The 25,034-nt window shown below is 47.7% G+C and overlaps 1 protein-coding gene across 3 annotated transcripts in view; it reads right to left on the bottom strand.

Moving 5' to 3' along the window:
• The window catches only part of TMTC3 (transmembrane O-mannosyltransferase targeting cadherins 3), a 504,535-nt gene that overhangs the window by 195,777 nt on the left and 283,724 nt on the right, over positions 1-25,034 (bottom strand). For all 3 annotated transcript variants that reach the window (XM_069229615.1, XM_069229614.1, XM_069229616.1), the window contains one exon: positions 15,402-15,513. In XM_069229615.1, the coding sequence (XP_069085716.1) occupies positions 15,402-15,513 (112 nt within the window). The remainder of the gene's footprint in view (positions 1-15,401; positions 15,514-25,034) is intronic.

Below are 25,034 nucleotides of genomic sequence, written 5' to 3' on the forward strand. Positions count from 1 at the left end.
ACCAGTGCAGCCACCTCAGTTCTGGCCCACTGAGGTGAGAGACAACTCTCTAGAGGGCTCAGAACAAAAGCCTGCTCTGGGCAGAGGTGTAACCTCCTCTCTCAGGCAGGATGGACATTCCAGGGCGGGGAGCTTCAAAGGCCTTGCAGCCTTTGTAATGCGACCCAGGTCTCTCCAGATGATGGAGATGGCCAAGCCCCCCTATCTTGACCCCACTATTGGAGGCAGCATGGGGGGATTAGAGGAGTGAGCACTTCATGACAATCTCACCCCTAAGGTAGGGGAGTTGAAGTGGACACTATTTTTTAAATTCCTCCATCTTGTTTGGAAGGAATTAGGCCACTAGGTTAGGGTTATGCCCACTTCCCAACAGAAGTAGTCATAAAAAGGGTGTAGTCACCCTAAAGGTGAGTAGCCCATTGACTATCACCTGGCACTCCCTGTCACGCCCCTATACATTTATGTGGCACCCCTGAAAACTCAAACTCAGATTCCCTAAGAGACGGACACTAGAGTTGCACCAGCAGAGAAGACTGGTGACTTGGCACCAGCCCTAGTGGCCTGTCCGCAACCCTCGATGATCTTGCACCATAAGAAAACCTGTTCTGCAGCCCAGCGACCTCCAAAGCCTTGGGAGGACTGCCTGCCTTCGACAAAGATCAAGGTCTCCTGGAAACAGCAGACCTGTTCTAGAAGAAACTAACTTTAAAAGAAAAGAACTCTGCCCTGAGGAACTGCGAACCCACCTCCAGACCCACCTCTGCACCCGACGCCCACAGCTCGAGTCAAAGTGGCCCACTGGTCCTGTGAAGGTTCCCCAGTGATTGTGAGTCGGAGTCCACTGTGGCCAGACCCCTGCCGGACTCTGCCTCATAGCCTGCAGCCTCATACCAAAGACTCCCCCTACCGGCAACCTGCGTAGTAAGCTGTTCTCGATGCCAAAGGACACCCCTGCACACAGAGCCCGGGCCTTGGGTAGCTGGACCATTGGTGTCTCTACATGCCCTAGCATCAGAACTTACCTGGGCAGCTGTGGGTTTTCTTCATTCAATGTCCTGGCCCGAGCCTGCAGCCTTTTTCCAAAACTGATACCCCCCCATTGGTTAACAGTGGGACCCAATGCTGTGTTGGCACACTGCACCCAGCCGTCCCTGTGCTGTTGAAGGTGTAAGTTTGGTGTTGCCTTGTGGTCCTATCCCCCCCCTTGAACTTAGGGAGATCAACCTCTGACACCGCTTTACTCACCCGTGACCAGCACATATTCGTTCACGCCCAGTCTCCAGTGGTTAACATTGGCACCCAAACTTGATCCCTGCACCGGCCACCCCTGTGCCGCTGTGGGAGCACTCTTTGTACTGATTTGAACCTTGCCTGGTGTTGACCTAAAACCCCGAAGACCGGATTTGTAAGTCAAGTACTTACCTGCACAGCTGCATATGTGTTTTCCTCTCATAAGTAAACATTGCTCAACTGAAAAATTGCATTAAGTGTTGATTTTTTAAACTGCAAAATATCTACTTACCTGGTTACGAAGTTCTTGGGCTTGAGACATATATAAAAAGAAATAATAATTTTCTAAATTGGTCAATGATTTATTTTTTTGAGTGTGTGTCTCATTTATTGCCTCTGTGAGTACAACAAATTCTTAGCGCTACACTCGGATAAGTCTAACTGCTCACACACAGTACCACAAAATGAAACATTAGTCCTATCAACTTTTGCCTCTGCAATACCAATGGGGATCCGCTGGACTCTCTGCACAGTGTACTTCATTTTAGGGCACTATATAGAAAGACAGCTTCCTACAAGGTGGTTTTACTGCGGCCTGATAATATAGATCAATTGTACGGACAATGCAAATGCATAGTTCTTTTTATTTTTCATAAGCTATGGTAAAGTAGTAGGTGACAGAAGCTAAGGAGTGCCAACTCTTTCATTTTCATGATATGGAGATAGGAAGCTGAGCAAGGGCTTCTCCAGGTTGCACTGGAGCTAAATATGCTCAATTCAGCCACCCGCTGCCTCCGTCCACAAAAAACACTCACTGTTTTTGGTGCTCTACTCTGTTACGCGCTTTCTGCTGGCTCTACCTTCACCCTTGAAATAGCAGGAATCAGAAGCTAGGCCAGGCCTGAGCCTCAATTGTGGTTTGCAGGTTTTCAGGTGAATGAGGTCCTACAGGTGTGTGTACTTGGTTTGCTGCCAAATAGCACTAAAGATTCCCGTTGATGAATCACTTAAACACACACTCACATCCAGCTACTGGGTGTGGAGGAATACATTGTATAAAATATAAGATATTTGTTTGACAGAAGTCACAAAACATGTTTGTGCTCGAGGAAAATGATACATATGGTTTAAGACCACAGGAACGTGCTGACAGAACACACAAACAACTCACAGTGCATGGACGATTATAATATGTAACTGAACATATATCATCCACATTGAGTGAAACACTAAGTGGGGGTGTATTTTCTTATGAAAAACTAATTTTTCTTTTAAATTTTCCCCCTTTATTGATGTTGTTTTGTATATTTGTCTCTTACATTGTTGTTATTAACTTGGTACACTGGCCAATTTAAGAAAAAGGAGGAACAAACATCCAGATATGCCCCCTGCCATGGCCCACATAACTGATCCATCACTGACAACTGCACACTGCAGTTCTAACCATCAAAAGCTTTCGGAGCAGTCCAGAGTCAAGAGCATACATGCTTCTCTCACCATTGCAGAAACACTATTCGTTTCCAGGCTTCTAATGCATATCCTCACCTGATGTAACTGAAAATGCATTTATACAGCGCTTACTACCCCACACGAGGCACTGAATTGCTTTACGCTAAGTACATTTGTAGGGAGCTGGGTTCTGGTTGCAGTAACCTCCCCCACCACCACTAACAAACACTTTTTGCCTGGTTTTTAGATGCAATTTTGAGTGAAGTGCACTGGGTTCCCGATAACTAGGGCTCCAGTGTCAGTGTTCCTTTCCTAAAACAAAACACCAGGTCACTTTATCCCCAAGTGACCGGGCCCTTCAGCCCCCTGTAAGTCCCTAGTAAATGGTACCCCTGGTACCGATGGCATGAGTGCTGAAGAGTGCCAATCAGAGCGGCAGCACAACTTGTGCCACTGTAAGGGCCCCAGAACCAACCTTACGCAGATTGCCACTGCTGGCTGCGAGACAAGGTGCGCCCAAAAATGAAAACACGACATGGCACACACTTGTATGTCATATCCCCTAAGACACTGCTTGTAATATCTGTAAGTCACCCCTACAGAAGGCCTTCAGACCTAAGGAAAGGTGCAATATATTACCAGTGAGGGCATACCTGAATGAGCAAATATGCCCCTACTATGTCTGTCAATTCTTAGACATAATAAGTGCACAGGGAAAACATTTTAAACAAATGTATTGCACACTGGTCACTACAAGATCCCCACCAACATGATGGCTTCTCTGAAACTAGGGATGTTTGATCTCAAACATCTTGTATAAATAGATGGCACGGATGACCCCTAAAAAACTAACCAACTGCTGGTGAGCTCACTGACCTCTTCTGGACAGCCTGCCACCAACAGATGAGTACTCACCTGGTTCTGATGATCTTGGTATCTAAATTTATATAAAAGTATGTGTTGATTTTATAAAATGGTGTCAGATTTCCTAATTGAGAGTGTTTCACTTACTACATGAGCGTGTGCCTTACATGCTTAGCGCTACCCTCTGATATGCATAACTGCTTGACCACACTACCAAAAAAGAGAGCATTTGGGATGTTATTTGTGCCTCTGAGATACCTCTGGGGATTGCATGGACTCTTTGCACACTGTCCCCCATTTTGGGCTCCATTCTTGTGCATTCAAGCCATTTCTTGTATTCATTTCAGTTTCTTTGTGGTGGATTGAAGAAATAGACATTTGATGTAATGATTAGAAGGGAAAGATAGCTGTGTGAACGTTTGTAGATGAGCTAGAGGATATTATGTAGTGCAGGGGTTTAACTTTCCAAAAAAACAGGAGAGTTTCTCTTCTTTAAAATAAGATGTGTGGAAATATGCAGTAATATGTTAATAGAGATTAAGGAAAACATGCATATGACTTAAAGAAGGTTGTTCTCAGAGTGAAGAGGCATGCAGAGGATGGAAAGTAAGGAGAGAGCCATTTGAAAGGAAAAAGGAGAAGTTTTAAGTTAGCACCAGCTTCTAATGTTGATGTTTAGGACTAAGAAGGGCATTTTTGTTTTTTTTATAGATAATATGCAATTTGAGGCGGCAAGAAAATAGAAGAAACAAGCTACTTACCTTCGATAATGCATTATCTGGTAGAGGCAACTCTAGTTGAAGCCCCCAGGCTTCAGTTTGGATTCGGAGATTTTTCTCAAGCAGTACTCCTGCGTGCTGTTAGATGGTGTCAGTCAGCTCTGCGTCCATTGTCGGCATCTTGCGTGCCGGATAAGATGTCGCTGGACCTACATGGTGCCATCCTGGCGCGCTGACGCCAATTTCACGACTTTCCACCCCATAAGTGGGGAGCCATGAAGAACACTGACCACAGATGCGTCAGAATGAGGACCTTGAAAGGGAAGTCCCTATCCCTAGAAATCAGTTTGCCGAGTGGGGAGGGTGGGTGGGTAAGGAATCTGCAACTAGAATATGTCTCTACTGGTAACTTGTTCATCTGGTAGAGACTTCCAGTTGCAGATTCCTTACCTTAGAAATGATACCCAAGCAATACCATCCCCGGAGGTGGGTCTGTGAACAAAGATTATACAAGGAAGTCCTGCAAACTAAAGAGGCAAAATACCCGTCCTTTCGTACCGGACTATACAGGCAGCAGCAGTGTTTGGTGAACGTGTCCAATGATGCCCACGTTGCTGCCTGACAGGTGTCCAGGACTGGACCTCCGTGTGCTAACGCAGTGGTTGCAGCTGTTGCTTTGGTACAGTGATGTCGGAGGCTGGCCCAGTGTGTCGTGGACAACTATGGTGTTACACCTTATACTGGGTCCAGGCAACCCTTATTAGATAGTGTTACAGTGTCTAGGTAGCGAGGGCTCTCTAGTGGTAGCTGTAGTGAGCAGCCCAGGCTTATCTAGGAGGAGTGTGAAGTATTTGCAATACCAAAGTAGTCACCCAGTAACTTATCACACATGAAAGGAACCACACAGTGTTGCAACAATAAAGGTACTTTATTACAGGAACACCAAACTAGATTACTATAGGAAACCCCACCTCTGGAAGTAAGTACACATAAAGAATACACAGGTAAGTAACTTGTTCATCTGGTAGAGACTTCTAGTTGCAGATTCCTTACCTTAGAAATTATACCCAAGCAATACCATCCCTGGAGGTGGGTCTGTGAACCATTTACTAAAAAAGTGGAATGTGAGAATGGGTCTCCCGCCAGAGGACCTGGAGTAGTTAGCTAAGGGCTGGGAGAGAGTGGAACCCCAAGACATGAGTATCTAGAAGACACCCAGAGACCAGGAGAGCAGAGGTGAGTTACCTGGTCGTCCCTTGGGCTAACATGGGGACTCGTAAATGGAATATTGCAAAAGCAGGACCAGGCTGGCAGAACTCAACCGTGGATTCTGGAAGAAGAGGACATGCAAAAGAAGGGGACAGAGTCCAGTCCATGCAGGAGTGTCCAGGTGGGGCAGGAGGCAATGCCCACCCTTCTGTGGGTAAAGATCCGAGTCGACAGAGGTGGATGAAGTCCACCTGCAGAGTTGAGGAGCTCCAGAGGAGTCCCTGAAGTCACCTAGGAGCTGCCCCTCGATGGTCGCCAGATTGCAGATGGGTCAGTGATCAGGAGGACCACCAACAAGCACAAGCAAATGTGACTGGAGCTGTTGAAGACTTGCAGAGCTGAAGAGGACCAGCAAGGTTCAGCGGACTCAACCCTTGGAGGGGAGTCCGGGCTGACCCTCAGAAGACAGGACAGCCAGTGGACGCAATCAGAGCCACCACAAGCAACTCACTGACAGCAGGCACAATAAGTTGCAGTGAGGCCCAGGCAGCCCACCTGAACAGGAGTCTCACATTACTGGAGAAGCAGAGAGCAGACTGTCCTTGCAGATTAGAGTGCTGGGGGCTAGGGATACATGGAGCCTGAAGATCCCTCGGAGCAGGAGTCAACAAGCCTTGGTTGCTGTAACAGTTGTGGTGAACAGGGGTTCTGTCTTTGAGGAAGAGGCAAGAGCTCACTGTCTCCCAAGTTGGAAAGAAGGCAGAGAGGATACATAGGACCCCTCAGAAAAACAACCTCTGTTGGAGAATCTTCGCAGGTCCAGAGGACTGCAGATCTCAGCAGCCAGATGTCATTGCCTTAGGGGCCTGCAGATCCAGGGGAGTGACTCCTTCACTCCAACGGAGATTCCTTCTTGCTTTTGTGGTGCAGCTAAAGTCTTGCTGACTGCAGTGGATGCACAGTCATGAAGTTTTAGCAAGTTTCTGACAGTAGCTGCAGAAAAAATGTTGCAAGGAGAGATTGTCTTGGTGTTGCAGTCTTGTTCTGTTCCTGTGAAGTCTAGTAGCGGTTCCAATGGCCAGGAGCAGAATAGGTCATTGCAAAGGAGTCCTAGTGGAGTCTTGCACGCCGAATCTGGGGAACCACCCGCAAGGGAGTCTCTAAATCACCCAAAAAAGGGCTTGGTCACTTTTCAAGGTGACCACCTATCAGAGGGGGTACTAATGTCATCCCCCTAACCTAACAAGTCAGATTCTCCCAGGGGCCTCTGCCCATCTTGTTTTCAATAGGGTAGAATCAAATGGACACCTGGAGGAGCTCTGGACACCACCCCTCGGATGGTGATGGACAAGGGAGTGGTCACGCCCCTTTCCTTTGTGCAGTTTTGCGTCAGAGCAGGAACTGGGGGTCCCTGGACTGGTGCTAACCAGATTATGCAAGGAGGGCACCAAATGTGCCCTTCAAAGCAAACCAGTGGTGTGGGGAGGCTACCCCTCCCCAGCCTTGTAACACCCATTTCCAAGAGAAAGGAGGTTGCACCCCTCTCCCACAGGACATCCTTTGTTCTGCCTTCCCCTACTTTAGCTGGTCAAGCATCAGGAGGGCAGAATCCTGTGTGAGGGGCTGCAGCAGCATGGGCTGCTCGCAGACCCTGAAAGACTGGTAGGAGCAATACTGGGGGATCCTCTAAAGAGCCCCAGAGTGCATGGAATCATGTCACCAATACGGGCATCAGTACTGGGGTATGATTCCGACATGGTTGATACCAAACATGCCTAGATTTAGAGTTACCATTATGTAGCTGGGCCAAAGGCAAGCATATAGCTAAAATGGCTTCCCCGCACTTAAGATGTTCAGGGAATTGGAACTGCAAACCGTTGGGGCACCTCTGCTCCTTCATGGGTTCCCACACACACTGGGACCTGCACCGTGCCCTTAGGGCTGAAAGGGCTTAACATAGGGGTGACTTACAGTGGCCTGGTGTAGTGACCAGCACTGAAAGGGAGCATGCACCTTTTCACGCAGGCTACAAAAGGCATGCCTGCAGACACAATTTGCATGGGCTCCCACAGGTGGCATAAAACATGCTGCAGCCCAAGGGGGACCCCAGGTGTACCAATACCCTGGGTAGACCAGGTATTAAGACACCCAAATTTAGAGGAGAGAGCACAATCAATGGGGTGCTGGTTAGCAGGATCCCAGTGAAAACAGTCTAAGCACATTGACAGACAAAAAGTGGAGGTAACCATTCCAAAAAGAGGGACTTTCCCACAAGTGAGCACGCAAAACCCTTTGGGGGTTGCTTCTTAGCCAATGCTTAGCACATTTTAATGCAGAGAACAACCCATCTGGAGATAGTCCTCTTCTGCACTGGTACACCTTTCTGTGCAACCATATAACCCACAAAGAGTTGATCATCCCTCCAAAACGCTTTGGTACGATCAAGGTAGTATGCCAATGCTCTTTTGGGTCAGGCGGTGGAGTCTCTCCTCTTCTTTGAAGGATTTGAGCACACATAGAAAGTACGCAAGGTGATGGATTGGCTTACATGAAAGGGTGTGACCACTTTTGGTAAAAAGGAAGCCTTGGCATAAAGCACCACCTTGTCAGGATAGATGGAAAGGACAGGTGGCTTCAAAGAAAGGGCCTGCAGCTCACTCACCCTTCAGGCAGAAGTGATGGCAACAAGGAAGGCTTTTTTTAAAGTTAAAGTTATGAAGTGGCTCAAAAGGAGCACACATTAGAAAAGTAAGAACCAGATACAAATACCATTGGGGCATTATGAACGGTGAAGGAGGAACCATATAGGTAAGACTTTTCAGGAATCTACTAACAATAGGAGATTTAAACAAGAAGGGTTAGTCAGGTAATCCCAGAAAAGTAGAGATAGCAGACAAATAATCTTTGAGGGTGCCTAAAGAAGAGCCCTGCTGGGCTAAATAAAGTATAAACAAGAGGAACTCAGTTTAAGGGCAAAGAGGGGGTCAACAGAAGGGAATGCACCTAGGTATGTGGAGGCCTGGATTACCTAGCTCTCAGGGGTGGGTGTTGCATCAGGAACACTGGGTCATAAGGCACTGGTCTATGGCAGCAGGCGATTGCCCTATTAACAGAAGCCCATGTGCTGGGTTTGGACCAAGTCCCCAGCAGGACATCAGTGAGGGCTCCATTAAGGGGGAAAAAGAGGTTCTAGAAGAAGCACCTCAGCCAGGACGTTAGTCCTGATGGCCACCGAAGGCAGCTTGAGGCCTACGACCTTGGCCACTCTTCTCACCACCATGGAATGGGACGCTCTCTCCTCCACAGCCATGGTGGGGTAGAAAGCATGCCAATGTCAGGGGAAAGTTCCAGACCACTGGCTTCACCCAGGTCTGAATGCGGTCTTCAAGCTGGCATTCTAAAGGGTCCAGTGACTCCTTCCAATCCTCACTGTACTCCAACCCTTAAGAAGAAGGGTCAGGATGCAACCTAGAAAGCAAGGTTCCTGCCGAAGTCAGAATCTGTGTCGCACGATGCTGGTCCTGCTCCGTACTGGAGTCAGCAATGAGGATAGGGTCGATGCCGACCATGGGCACATACGGCATCAAGAGCACCAACATCTGAACCGTTGTCGGGGAAGGTCAAGATTGCACCACCAACGCCGATTCGGATCCAGCAACAGATTCCTGGGTGCCCTCCGGAGCACAGGCAAAAGCTGCTGATGTGGTACCCAACGGGCCCCTGCCAACCCTGCGGGCCCAGAGGCGCCCCAGCCGGGTGAGACTGCCTAAAAATGAGGAGCATGTCCTCGAAGAACTCACGTAGTTGGACAGGGGTGGCTCTGGGAAACTCAGGGAGGTGAGAAGCCAACCCAAAAGCAGGCTCCGAGGACAAAGGCCTAGAATGAGGATGCTCCATTTCCCACATCGCGCCAGCCGACTGACGAGGCGAAGATTAAGAACCCTTGCTCTTCTATGACTTCTTCTTTTGCTTACCCGAAAGTCCTGCAAACCTGGAGTAGAATGACGAAGAGTGGGGGCTCCATGACTGGTCTTGGTACCTTCCTTTCGATCGAGAGCGACGCTGAGCCAACCGTTGGGCTGCAAGTAGCTTTAGGGACTGCTCCCTCAAAGCTTTCTGACTCATGGTCGGGCACTCGGAGCACGACTTTGGATCGTGTTTGCGGTCCAAACACCAGAGACACATGAGGTGCGGATCCCTCATGGACATCATCTGATGACAGGAGTCGCAAAGCTTGAACACAGTCTTCAGTGACAACAGCTCAATGCACAACAGTGTCAAAAAAGGCTTCGACAAAAGTCAAAAAGTCCAGTCAAAAATGACTGTAGGAGTAGCTCTTCTTCGGATCAGCCCGTAGGCTGGCGTGGCAAGAAAAAACTGACTTCAGCACGCCGGGGTGGCGCCCACATAGGTCCCGCAACATCATGTCCAGCACACACGACACACACACAATGGATTCGGAACCAACCAACACCACCGAGTGGCATGCAGGAATACTGCTCGAGAAACATCTCTGGATCCAGGCTGACGCCAGATGGGAATTCTAAGGTAAGGAATCTGCAACTAGAAGTCTCTATCAGATATTATTTGCATGTGAAGATAGTGCTATATTTGAGACGTTTGATAGCACTAGAATCAGATGAACTGTTTGTGCACTCTGGGCTACCAAAAAGCAACCAATTCAGCAAGGAGAGCTGACCAGCTCATGTTTGAATGCGTAAAGTAATGGCTGCATGCAAACATTCAAATGTGTTTCTGCCAATGCTGGAGCGAATGTTTACTGATGTTCAACCTCAAGACTGGCTCACGATATTAAACATAAAGAACTGTGGGATACCTTTAGGTGTCTATAGATTGACACTGCACAAGATGGACTGATGATCTCAGTCTTATGTTTTTCCAAAATGTGACAAAACAGAAGCCTCCCCACCCCCATCAAAACAGTTAAACACAATGAGCAAAGACATAGGCTGGTAAACCTGGGTTAAATCTGGATACCAGCCAAGACACAGCAAGTCCAACAGTCTGGGAGGTTTTCAGGAACCACCCCTGGCTCCCTCAGCACAAGAATACCTCATTTCATAGTAATGCAGATCATGTGCAACATTATGACCGATTGGTACCTCCACAGAGGGACAGTGACCCTGGAGGAGGGAGTCTCAACGTAAGGCTCCATTGATTTAGAGAACCATAGGCATAACTACCACACTCAAGTTGCAGTCTATCAACAATCAGCCATGTGTAGGCCACAGCACTGGAACCATTGTTGCAAAATGTTTGATCGTACAGCAAGCAGGCCACTGCCTTACAAGTTGTAAAGACCATGAGCATGCCTTTATCCAGTGGTTTTGTGGCATAGAAACCACATTACGTAGCAAAGATAAACCTCCGGCCAGTCAATTACTTTGATAAAGTGATCCATAAGATCATCGCTGGCAGACTTTGAATACAATCCCTGGCCCGAATGTTCCCTTGACAAATGTCTGCACATTTGGGAAAAAGCTGCACGCCCACTTCCGCCTCACCAACTGTGTGGCCTTGGCTTCTTGTGTCACCCTGCAACACATCCATAGGCTGCACACAAATCCCTTTTCACATTTCCTCATGGAATAAAACATGGATGCACACAGATGATTTTAGATATTTCTTCACTCAATCCATTGCCTAGAAGGCACCCAAAGTTTGTGAAAGCTCTATTGAGTAAATATCAAAATTCTCCTCATACTGCAGATACATAACCCAACAAACAGATGGGGACCAAGGTACATTTTTCCATCAGTGCTTAATTTGTGTAGGTGCTTGCTAGTGTTGATCACCAGCAGTAATTTAGGGGAGTTTGGACTTATTTTTCATCATCAGACTTTGACCTAGAGAAAGACAGAAAAAGGACAAGGAAGGAAAATAAATTGAGGACAACAGCGACAAAAAACATGAAGTGCAGGGAGGTGGATGGAAGAGGAACGAGGTGGTATCTAGACTAGCCAGCCTCACCATTCCACAGCCCAGGCATTCAGCAATGTCAGAGGTAGGTTCCTAAAGAAATCTTTTGGGTTCCTGCTTTTATCATTATTAGGCATGACTCTATAGAAGCAGCTGCATGAACTAGATTGAATCACTTAAAAAATAAATAAATAAGAGATGGGTGCAATACTAGAAGTAATCTCAGCCAATTGTAATTACTCTGAGCCACAAAGAAAAAAAAATGTTTTTGCTCACTGTGGTACTACAGACAAATGATGAGCCATGAGCAAACCACCCTCCAGTAAGTAGGAACTGTCCAGTCCAAACTGCCAGGCCATGTCTTCAGAAGAGGAATAAAAGCAACCCCAGACCAGTTATAACAATATTTGGCCTCATCAGTAACGCACATATTTAGTTCTTGGCACAGTAGGCTATACACCCATGTCTGACCAAGCCTGTTCCACTTCAGGCATTTCACTTAGTAACAAGGGGGACCACGGAGTCAATGGATAGGCATAGTGAAAAATGGGACCCCTGTCTGAGCACTCCTGTGACACTTATGGCATCGCACCTGGTAGCATGGAGTGTATCCCACAATTACTTGTTTATGAACTAGAAAGGCAGGGTACACAGGATGGAGGGGTGTGTGGTTGTGGGTCTGTGTGCTATGCCTCATGAACTATGTCCGCCAAGAGCTTAAGCACTATAACTTAAAATTAGAATGAAGGAGTAGGTAGCAGTAGTTCGCCCCGTGCTCTATTGTCACTCCACTGCTAGACACAGTGATTGAGAGGGACGGAGTTTTATTAGTGCTAGCAATGGAGAGGAAAGCTTGGACCATGATCAAAGACAGATGGAATTCACTCCAGTGCATACGTTTTTCTCTTCCTACACTAAGAGAAGGGATAAGGGTACTTGGATTGCTAGAGTGCAAAGGCAATAGCTATGTTTATAAGTATGAGGTAGAAGGACGGTGTCTGAACTGTTGGGGAAAAGAGGAGATCTGAGTCTATTTGTTCAGGCGTGTACAGCAAAAGGCGTTATTGCTAGGTGTTTAGCAGGATGCATGCATATCTGCCAACTTCTTCTGCTGGAGTCTAGCTGTGTGTTTGAGGCGAGGGATGTTGTGTTTATGGTTCTGTTTTGTTTGGGGGTCCATGTAATAATGGCAAATAGACCTTTGTGAATGATCTTTGTATTGTTTGATGGACAGTTCTAATATTGCAGGGTGTGTTTGTGGGTGTTTGTGCGTACTTGGGCAGTGCGTACTTGGGCAGTTCGCCCATTTAAGAAGCTGTGATTTTGAAGGCGTGGGGTGGTGAATGGGCACAGCTAGGATGGTATGGACCCTCATGCAAACACAGAAACTTTCATCCCTGCCTCTGGGTAGAACCCAGCCAAAACTATTCTGCTATGGGCCACTCACAGAAATTTGCCCTGGTGCTACTGCACATGCTGTATTCTGTATTGATAACTTCTCACCTGCTGTGGTCAACTCCTTCTCATCGTGCCTCACTCTCCTTGTTCATTTCATTGCCACCTGCCTGAGTGACTTTTCGCTAAGCTTGCCTTACCTTCTTCTGTAAATCTGCTGCTTCCTCAACTCTAGACTGCACACAGGACAAGACTCTACAACTCTCCTGAAAATGTAGCCAGCATAATTTCCCCAAATGTCCAATACTTTCAGTTTAACATCACCTGGCCTGTGGGTGCTACAGGGTGAGTGTGAAACAGTCTCATGAGAGGCCACACCAAGCAAACTGAACTAGTGTTGCATGGGACGCCAGGAAGGACATAGTAAGGATACAACTAATCTGGATATCATGCACACACTGGGGCCTAGCCATCACGCACAATGGCGATGAGCTTACTCCTGATTGCCTCTCTGGGCAAGCAGGTTCCAGCAACAGATTTTTATCACAAAAGGGAAATGTTTTTAAACAGCATGCCATCAGCTTTTAGTTTGTGTGAGCTCTATGCATGTATTACATGAAACCCTGATGAATGGAACTTGACTGCCCAGGCATAACTTTCTGCGTAAGAGGAGAGGATGTGTCATAACAGCAAGAGCTGTTGACTTTAAAGCTAGAGAACCAGGTTCTCATCTCAGCATCGGCTCAACATCTTGTGATTCTGGGCAAATCACTTAATCGCCAGTGCCTACTACAAAAAAATGTGTCCTTGTGTAATATATCTGGTGCTCTTTCGGTCGAGTTAGTGCTATATAAAAAAAAAAAGTTATAAATTAAATTAATACTTCTCCAAGTACACGTGGTGTTAGCAGCAGTCTGTGTAACTCTTGTACGCTGATGGTTTTACTGTCATAGATTTTAATTTAAAACATTTCATTCACAAAAAGAGAGATTGCAACCTATAGTGTAGCTATAAAACTATGTTAGGGCTTTGACTTAGAGGCTGAATGAGGAAGGATGTGGCGCAACAGCCAGAGCTGCCGAACAAAGTGAGTATCGCCATGGGCTCAAAATCCTGTGATTCTCAGCAAATCACTAAGGGCCTGATTCAGATATTGGCAAATGGGTTACACTGTCACAACGGTGATGGATATCCCATCTGCCGAAATCTAAATCCCATTATGTCCTATGGGACTACAGTGGACGGGATATCCATCACCCTTGTGATGGAGTATTCCATCAGCCAATATCTAAATCCGGTCCTTAATCTCTGGGTGCCTACAAAATGAATGGGTCTTTGTGTAATGATGTAACTGGTGCTCATGTTAAGTGCTCCCATATCTTTGGGTCGAGTTTGTGCTATATAAATCTGCAAAAACGAATAAAAAGAAATAATGAAGCTCAGCATGTGATGGGGTGGTGGGGGCAGACCAAATTAGCACAGTCTGTCTGTCATGAAGGGAAGGAGGGTGTAACACAACGGGCAATAGAAGATAAGGGGGACAGGGGAGTGAACACCACACACAAGGGAAGGCGGGTGCTAGATGGGGAACTACACAAGGGAGACTGCTGAGTAGGATGCACTCTCGTAGAGTGCTTCCACGTGAAGAAAAAAGTAGCACCTAAAAAAATTAGCCGTGGAAGGATACAAGTAATGCATCCATGCTCCAGGAGCATAGAAGAACACAGGAACAAGAGGGACACCTACAGCAGCTAACTACTAACATGTAAAGAAATGAGTTAGAATGGCACCAAACACTGGTAAGCAATAGGTAGGCGCTTTGCCTACTATAAGCTAACTATACGTATCAACGCTCACTAGCCGAGACCTAAATAAATGGGTTAGTAAACATATTTTGAAATCAATCCACATGTTCTTATCTATTTTCAGGTACATTTATGAGATTAGTAAACATTTGCACAACCCAAAATGCTCAATGAATTGATACAAAGGTATGTGCACAACTGAACCCGGTTCACCCTCATTTCAGGGTATATGGACACACACTGTAAGTAACTGTATTGTATTGTAATGCTGCATCTATAAAGCGGTTACTAGCCCTATGTGGGGTGCTGAAGTGCTTGCTTCCACGAATAACACGCTACACCGTTCAGGGTGTACGGTGGAATGATATTTTTGTTTTGACCATATGGGGGAAGTGTTTCCATGTTGTGCGTGATGACCACTGACGTGTGTTTAATGTGTTACGGGATGCAGCACAGAGCAGCGCGCTGGATGATGAAGTGTGAGAGACTGGTGTGCAGTTTTATGGTTTTTAGGATGCTGTTAGCTTTGAACAGCTCTGCAGACCTCTTACTGTATTTCATATGATGTAGTCTGCCTAGCTGGTTATTGCACTGGTTTGTACAGTCTTAGATTTTGTGTATAGTTGTGGTCTTGGACTGGCATGGCTGGAGAGATAAAGAAGTGGACAGTACCTTAGTTGAGATCAACTTCCAAGAACAATGTAGAAATTGTAAATTTGGCCACATGTAAAAAGGTAAGTTTTGTCTGGTATAAATCAGGAGACAGAAACATAAGTAACTAAACTCTTACCTGGCTGTACATGTGTAGCCTGTATGAAGAATTTCAAGGCACGCTCATAATTCTTCTCATTCTCTAAAGCGTGACCAACATTATTCCACAGTTTGGCATTGTTTTTATTTACCTGAAAGTGCAAATGACAACGGTAAAAACGTGTATTAAATGATTTAGTGGTGGTTACAACGGCACACATAGAAAATGATAATTTTCTGAATAGTGAAGGTTAGGTGCAAAGTTACTTAGTGTGAGGGCACCCTGGCACTAGCCAAGGTGCCCCCACATTGTTCAGGGCAAATTCCCCGGACTTTGAGTGCGGGGACACCATTACACGCAGGAACTACATATAGGTCAATACCTATATGTAGCGTCACAATGGTATCTCCGAACATGGCCATGTAACATGTCTAGGATCATGGAATTGTCACCCCAATAACATTCTGGTATGGGGGGGGGGGCAATTCCATGCATCCCCGGGGCTCCAGCATAGAGCCCGGGTACTGCCAAAATAACTCACTGAGGTTTTCTCTGCAGCTATCGCTGCAGCCAACCCTCGGACAGGTTTCTGCCCCCCTGGGGCCTGGGCAGCCCAGTCCCAGGAAGGCAGAACAAAGGATTTCCTCTGAGAGAGGGTGTTACACCCTCTCCCTTTGGAAATAGGTGTTAAGGGCCTGAGAGGAGTAGCCTCTCCTGGCCTCTGGAAATGCTTTGAAGGGCACAGATGGTGCTCTCCTTGCATAAGCCAGTCTACACCGGTTCAGGGATCCCCCCAGCCCTGCTCTGGCGCGAAACTGGACAAAGGAAAGGGGAGTGACCACTCCCCTGACCAGCATCTCCCCATGGGAGGTGCTTAGAGCTCCTCCGGTGTGTCCCAGACCTCTGCCATCTTGAATGCAGAGGTGTGAGGGCACAATGAAGACCTCTGAGTGGCCAATGCCAGCAGGTGATGTCAGAGACCCCTCCTGATAGGGGCTTGCCTCTTTCTGTGGCCAATCCTCCTCTGTGGGCTATTTAGGGTCTCTCCTGTGGGTTTCTCATCAGATAACGGATGCAAGAGCTCACTAGAGTTCCTCTGCACTTCTCTCTTCTGCCAAGGATCGACCGCTGACTGCTCCAGGACGCCTGCAAAACCGCAACAAAGTAGCAAGAAGACTACCAGCAACATTGTAGCGCCTCATCCTGCTGGCTTTCTCAACTGTTTCTTAGTAGTGCATGCTCGGAGGGCTGTCTGCCTTTACCCTGCACCGGAAATCCCGAAGAAATCTCCCGTGGGTTGACTGAGTCTTCCCCTTGCTACGCAGACACCAAACGTCTGCATCAACTGTCCTCTGGGTCCCCTCTCATCTCAACGACCGTGGTCCCTGGAACACAGGAGCTGGATCCAAGTGACCCTCATAGTCCAGTGGTCCTTCTGTCCGAATTTGGTGGAGGTAAGTCCTTGCCTCACCACGCCAGTCAGTAATTTTGTGTACTGCGTGATCTGCAGCTGCTAGGGCTTATGTGGACTTCTGCAAGACTTCCTTCGTGCACAGCACAGCCCAAGTCTCCAGCACTCCCTCCTGCATTGCCCAAATCACTGAGTTGGACTCTGACTTCGTGGGACCCTCTTTTGTTGTGCTGAGACAACCGCTGTGCTCTGATCTTCTGAACGCCTGCTCAGGTGCTTCTGTGGGTGCTGCCTGCTTCTGCGTGGGCTCTCTCTGTTGCTGAGCGCCCCCACTGTCTCCTCCTCCAAGGGGCGACCTCCTGGTCCTTCCTGGGCCCTGGCAGCACCCAAAATCTTCAACCGCGACTCTTGTAGCTAACAAGGCTGGTTTGTGGTCTTTCTGCGTGGAAACAACTCTGCATCCTCCAGCACGCCGTGGGACATCTTCTGACCAAAGGAGAAGTTCCTGACACCTTCCGTTGTTGCAGAATCTTTGGCTTCTTCCATCCGGAGGCAGCCCCTTTGCACCTTCATCCGGGGATTAGTGGCCTGTATGTGTGGACAGGACCAAATAATATAAAGGTAGCCATGTCCTCTACACATCGTAGACAGCTGGGGGTTGTGCCCTTCTCACTGTGAACAATTGTGATCTAGTATAATATATGCTGTGAAGGACCATGAGCTCTATGAGTCTTAGGCTTGCTCTCATTGCCACCTCCCAAGGGTGCATCAGTACTGCCTCCCAGTCAGTGTCCTCCAAGGGCCCCAGGTATGTTTTCCACTTCGTGGACGGAGGTTATCTCATCTACTGCTAAGAAGGGTGCAAAATATTAATGAAATCACTTTTGAGGGCATTTCATTCCAGAGTATCCTAGTTTCTAGGGGATGCTGTCCTTCATTGTGTCCTACAGCATATCCCATGCTTGTAGGGCATGGTGTATTTGAATATATTGGAAGATTTGTGTGACAGGCAGGTCGTACTCTGCCTGTAGGTACCAGCATCAAGATTCTGTTCAAGACCAAAGTAGTCTTCCTTGACATCCCTCTGAGCTCTTTTAATGTGTCCCCAGTCCACAGCGGGTTATCAGGGAGAGTATGTCTCTCCAACCTACATAGGCGACAGCTTTGTTCCAGGCCTCCAGGGTACTTTTTGTGGGGGCAAGCAAGAGTGAACGGAACCTTTTGCCATATATGTAGAGCACATGGGACTTATCCTTCAAATCTGAACTTTACAGTTGCGTCACCAGGTCAGTATGGAACGTGAAGTACCACTCGTGAACTGCGTCGAACTCGAAGGCCCAGTAGTATGCCCTAACATCTGGAAGTGAGCTACCTCATTATACACGTTTCTCTGCAGTGTTTGAAGGGCAATGCGCAGGGCACCCCCCCCCCCATCCTAAAATAGGGTCTGAAGAGTACTCTCCATTTTAGTAAAAAATTCTTTGGATGACGACCATGGGGTGATTTGTAGCACATACAGTAATTTGGACAGGATAATCACCTTAAAAAGGAACGATCTTCCCATGATCGAGAGAGGCAATTGCCTCCTGCGGCCAACGGCCTCAGAAAGGTCTGACAGACCGCTTCCATGTTCCCTTAAAAAAATGCTGTTTAAAAGGTTATATTTCCAAACCCTGGTAGGAGAAACCCTCTCTGGTAGTCCTCATCTGGGGGGGGGCTGGGGGGAGTATCTTTGAGCCACATGCCCATTTGGTACAGTACCGATTTGTTCCAGTTGATTTTGTATTCCCACATACTTCTCAAAATTTCAAAACACTGAAGGACCGCTGGGATTGAAACAACTGGGTCAGAGAGGTACAGTAATAAATTGTCTGCATAGAAATAAACTTTCTACAGTTCTTTTGAGGCTTCCGAGAAGTCAATCACATCTCTTCTGAATCTCAGCCAGCAAGCCACAGGCTCGAGACACAGAGCAAACAAGAGCAGCAAGAGGTAACTCCTCCGAGAAGATCCCGTTCACTTTACCTTTGCCACCGGGTTGTTGTACTCATCGCCAAAAGGTCAGGCCAATTTCCATCCTGGCCAAGACCCAATGGAGATAATCCCACCTTATAGTATTGAATGCCTTCTCCACATCTAGGGATACAATCGCCAAGGGTAGTTGTTTGTCCCTTCATTAGTACAGCCAACAATGGAGACAGAAGAGATCCTGTCACGTGGCTCTTTGAGGTATATACCCTATCTGATCCTGGTGAACTATCTTTGGGATCACTTTTGCTGGTCAGATTGCTAGTGCTTTAGCCAGGTCCTTTACCTCTGTGTTCAGAAAGGCAATCGGCCCATAGGAAGAGCAACTGGTTCTAGGCTTCCCAGTTTTGGGAAACACAACTATCACTGCTTTACGTAGGCCTGGGAGGGGTTCCCCTTTCTCTAGTCTCAGTGTACATGGCGAGAAAGTGGGGGCCCAATATTGAAAAGGTATTTTTTTAAATCAAATTCCTTAGGGATGCTGTTGGGTTTTGATGTCGTCCGCGGCTGCATCAAACCCACCATCTCTGTTAATTCTTCCAGGGAGAGGTGCTGGTCTACAGTTCTCACATCCTCCAGTGTGAGTCGTGGGAGGGGCAGTTTTAACAGGAAGTCACTGCTAGATGCCATGACTCAGTGGTCATGGCTAGATGCCTATAGACATCTTGCTAGTGATGTGCAAATCCCTCTGCTATGCCCTCATCTGTCATAATACGGGACTCATTCAGTGTGTCCAATGCCCCCATCAATCTGGCCACTAACTCCCATCTAATAGACTACACCAGCATTCATCTGACCCTGTTGCCTTCCTCATATAGTTTTCGTTGGGTAGCTAGAACTGTTGTTTAGTCAAGCCATGAGTCAGGGCGTGGTATTCCCTTATTAGGGCCTCCAAGCAGCTGAGCTGCACCGTCTCCCTAGTCCTAGCGTAGTCAGTCTCCAGTGGCCTGAATGTGGCATTTTAGCTTTAGGTCATGCTGCGTGTAGATTCCTGCGGTAAACAATGTTTTTGGGCTCTGTTGCAAAGTACCATTTTAAAGGCCTCCCAGAATAGCACTGAAGCTCACTGAGACTTGGTTCTCCTGGAAGTAAAGCTCTGAGTCAATACAGAGTACACACACTACCTCACAGTCTTGAAGGTCCCTAATGTACAGTTTCCAAGTAGCCCCTCATGACCCAGATCCAGCCCTGAGCACAAGTTTAAATGAAGCATGGTCTGAAAAGTCTCTGGGGAAGGTATTCTACAGTTATACTATCTGGACACTATCATTTGCATGAATATGTCATTTAGTCAGAGAATGATCTGTGAGTGCCGTAGAAGAATGAGTAGGACCTCTCTTTTGGGTGCTTGGCCCTCCAAATATCTAGAAGACCAATACAAATGCAACCTGTGCTAACAGGGACGAGTTCTGCACAGGTGTGAAGTGTACGGAGGAGCTGTCCTTTGAGACATCCATTACAGTGTTGAAATTCACATTCACTATGCTTGGAGCTGCTCCCACTTCCAGCAGAATTGGGGTCGGAGCCTTGTACAGCTGCCTAAGAAGCTGGTTGGGGAATGCCCGTCACTGCCAACTGAATGCGGGTCTATCTGAATATTGTCGTCCTCTCCTGATGGGGAAGAGTCCCAGTGACTCTCCCCGCCTCCTCAGTGAGGGGTAATCACCCCCTCTCACACACTTCTACAGTGGAAGTATCTGTCAATCCGTAGTACAACCTCCCCCAACATAACAGGAAAAACGTTTTAGTGCTTTAGTGAAGGAGACACAAATCCCTCCCCTCCCCCCTGAATGACTCTGGGTTGCCTAGCACATTTGCATGGGATCTTTCTCCCCCTATTATAATCAGTCAGTTTGGTTGAAAGTTAGGGGTGTTCCCCCTCCCCCACTGGCCAACCTCCAACACCCCCACCCTCTCAAGGTTTTTTAGGATTGTGCCGATCGATATGGTCATCCTCTTGGTTCGGGATCTGTCGGGGCTGGCACCGGGTCAAGAGAATGCCCCTTCCAGCCAACTGAACACGGGTCTATCCGAGTACCGTCATCCTCTCCTGATGGGGAAGAGTCCCAGTGCCTCTCCCTGCCACCTCTGTGAGGGGTAATTTCCAACCTCACCTGTTTCTGACAGAACTTAGGTCTGGGTGGCAGAGATCTCCTCCAGGTGTCCAATTCTAGGGATGCCTACAGTGTAGAGTCTGGAAAAGCATCAACTTCCTACACTCTATTAGCAAAGTTGGTTGGCGACAGGCCTCTGCTAAGTTAGTGTCCCTGTCAATGTAGCTAAAAAAAGCTCAAATAATTGGCTAGGGAGGGGCTCCTGGCAACAGCTGAGCAGCCAAGGATCTATGTGCGTTTTCAATGATGAAACAGGGAGAAAGGACACCTTTGGTATCCAGAAGATAAATTAATGGGTACAATAGTGACCTGGGCGAGTACACTCTGGGACCCCCAACGGACTGACACTGCTCTGCTGGGAGCAGCCCTCACCATCCTCTGCACACCTCACCAATTGTGTGCTACACATCATGGTTTTACGAGGTCTTTGAAGGATCTCAGTTCATCTTCTGCTGAGAAGACCTGTACCTCCACCTCCGTCATGCGGTCAATTACCTCCCAGATGTCAGAGTGCAGGAGGGAGACCTCTGACCATCCCCTATATTTGTCCCCCCCTCCGCACCAAATGCAATTTTGTAAAGCTGACCTGGATTCTTTTATGGCCCTCAGTATGGCTTCTGCTGAGTGTATGTCTTGTCTGGATTGACTGTCTGACACTCCTCCCGCTGAGGGTGCCTGTTTGGTGTATTTGTCTCGAGTTCCGTGTGAGAGCTTTGCCACCACTCTTCTCACCATCCATGTGTAGTGCTCCACTGTTCAAGTGCCCTCCAATCTCTGCTTCAGTGTTTTGGGATCCTGGGACAGAGGCACAATAGGTCTCAATGCTCCTCCCCTGTGTCGTGTTAAGGGGTCCTCTCAGTTGGCACCGGCAAAGCCCCTCTCACCTCTCCAGGACCCTCTCCTCTGCTCAGGTTCTTTCTGCAAGAGCTCCACAAGCAGTCCACCTAGGAGGCATGCTTTTCCCTCAGACGCCCCCAATCTCCACCCATCTCTGTAACTCTTGAGGAGCACCCACTTTCACCTCAGGTCTCCAACCATCATTTTAATCCACCATACCTCCTCCCTGCAGCTGGTCACTCGTTGAGGACCAGGCCTTCTGCCCTCTGCGTCCAAGCTCTCTCTCACATTCCAGGCCTTGACTCAGACGGGTTCAGCCGAGGCCACGCCTTGTCGAACTGCCACCCCCGACACTCCCACCAATTCCACCCCCCCCACTGTATTCCGCTCCAGGGAGTGGGAGGAGCACAGCACCAGAACGGCAGGCTACCCCCGCTTTCCGGATGTCACAAAACAGGGCCGCAGATGCCACAGCGGCCCATCTGCGTCACCCACTACTCTGTGCACCCCTCTTGCCCTCTAACACCACGCACATCCACTAACCGGTGGAAAAAGGGTGGGAGGACACCCCCCCTCACTGGTGGCGAGTCCTGGGGCCAGTAGCAAGACAGACCAGCTGCATCCATCCATCCAGTGGGTGAGGGGGCTCAATACCCCTCTCCTCTAACGGGAAAGGGCGGGTGGGCCCTGAAAGACAGGAGGGGTCCTTTCAGGACAAAATCTGTGCACTGGTGTGGGTTGTCCCTAAGGATGATGACGGATTTTTTGATTCCTGTAGGAGCTAAGAGAAGCTCGACCACCACCGTCAGCTTCTAAGCCACGCCCCATCACACCTCTTTGAATCGGTGTTATGAATGCTCCAGGTTGGAGCTTACCATGCTGTGAGAAGTGTCACTCTACACAAAAGCTGTGTTTGGAGCAAAGCCTGTGAAGGACACTTGCAAGGAGAGCCACCTCAACCCGGTGGGACAACTGCAGACCGCCATACACATCTCCTGTTTTATTTTGGTGTATAAAAGTGGAGACTCATTAACCCACTTATTGCTCCAGTTCCAAGTCCTCTATGGTCAAAGAAGGGAGTGCTTTGCACAGTACTCAGACGAAAACGGACTGTTGCACGCATGAAAGTCAGTTTACCAGAGGGAAGGGGACATCACCTGAAATCTAGGTCTCTTGAGAGAAGAGTTCTGTGCGTGTTCTGAGGTGATTAGAAGCCTGATTGCTGAGTGTGAGAAAGAGCCTTCCAATTCTGCATGAATCTCTCTCCAGGTGTAGTGGCTTTAGCGTATCCCAGATGACTGTGAGGCACCCAGAAGAGAGCGATCTGGTCTGCAGTGTTTGTGGCCCTTTAATCTTACCATTCAAGTTCCTGGCAAAAACCATGAACCTGTGACTGCAATTTCTGAGGTCTGACCGGAGCTGTGACTGCGTGTCTAATAAAGCCTGTGAGTGGCCATAAATGCCAGCTGACGGGTCAGCCTCTGCATGGCTATGCCTACTCGTTGTCATCACCCTGTGAATGGCCACTACTGCCAAAACATTGTGATCAACCTGTGCTCAGCTGTATCTGCCAGTGTCGTAATTCGCCTTACGGCTGCCCCGCAAAACTAGCGTGTGCAAACCAGACCGATGCAGGGACGCATCTGACAAAATCATGACCAGCTAGAAAGAGTTGCACCTGCCTGGTGCTGACTGGTGTGATCGGGGCCTCAGCAAGGGCCTGCTGGCTCTGACATGGGATTGTTACTGGGCCCTTGACTCACTGATTGCCTGTCCAGAACCACGTCAATCAGGACAGATGTCTACGCTTCTGCCAGGCATACTACTGAGTGCTGTCCCAGTGGATGAAGCATGAAAACCTAGAGCTGCTGGGTGCTATGGAGACCTGGGCACTGAGCCAATCAAACAGGACTAGTCTACTGCTAAGTTATAAGACTGTGAGAACGGAGCGCTCCAACTTGGGAGTAATAGACTGACCTGCAAGATACCATCTTATACCCCACAACAGGGTGGCCACCTGGACCAGTGGGTGGAGAAAGTTGATCAGGAAGAAGGAAGGTGCGGCACTGCCTGAATAATGCTCAAAGAGACTAAACTGCATCCTACTCTACATCTAGTGTGACGAAGTATAAGTGTAACAACATCCATTTCTTGTTACTGCCTCCCAACAGCGGTTGCATCTTTACTTGCTTTGACGAGTTACCATCCACTAGAGTCACATGAGCAGACATGTGGCATCAGCAAGCATCATTAAAGGGGGCCACCAGAAATTAGCAAAAGGAACTCTGAATAAAGTAAGAAGCAGCAAGGAATCATCAAAGGTTTGCTATTCTTTACCCTTGACGTGTGTGCTAAGGATTGATATTGCTATATGTTTTTATTGTCACGTACAAAACAGGCCAATCATTATTTGTATAGTTAAAATAGTAGAGTGAGTGATGCAATTGCAGTGGCTAAAAAGCAGTCAGACTTGTTTGAACACTACAGTCAATAATGTGTGCTAGATTAACATATGGTTCTTTAACTCAGAGCAACAAGGCACAGAAGGAAAATTCCCATTCTCTGACGTATGCTGCAGGAAGAGATGATATTGTCTGACCTCATTCCAGAGGCCACAATGCAGATAGGGGTGCTGGTGGTTGACATTTGTCATTGTGTCCCGGAGTCTGTTCTACTATGACTCTGCTAAGTGGGCCAATTACAACTCTTCCTGCACGTGACTCAAAGGGCAGTGAGGACAAGCAAACCAAGGTTTCCCCAGGAGGAAGTGTGGAGTGCAGGACACGTGAGATCAGAACTCAACAGTCCACCAAAAGGCACAAAAATGTATTGTCCAGCCCAGTATATTTTTAATTTAAAATAAACTAATAATATTTTAATCTCATAGAAAAAATAATTAATGCACAGTGCAAAAGAAATTAAATACAGTATTGTAACCTAATTTGTGTTTACCAATGAAACAATCCACCAGCCCCCTTCTGGTATTTACTCCCCGCTATGGACAGGGTCTGATGATTAGAGTTTCCAAAACACTACGAACAGTCATTGATTAAGCAGAGGTGCAGGCAGTGTCAAGTTCACTGGCTAATTGCACAATTCAGCACAATTTCTTTCATCCCTGGTGAAGCAAATGTGTCAGACTTGTGTGAACTTGAAAGTCTCTTGTTGCAGGTGTAGGCTAAACCCCTTGCATATCTTCTTGTGATTGTTGCAGTTCTCGTGGTGGGGCAGGTGTGGTTAATGCTCCTGATGTCACACAGGGGCTCCTCTTCTGCCAGCTTC

The sequence above is a fragment of the Pleurodeles waltl genome, chromosome 4_1 (assembly GCF_031143425.1).
Source record: "Pleurodeles waltl isolate 20211129_DDA chromosome 4_1, aPleWal1.hap1.20221129, whole genome shotgun sequence".
NCBI lineage: Eukaryota > Metazoa > Chordata > Amphibia > Caudata > Salamandridae > Pleurodeles > Pleurodeles waltl.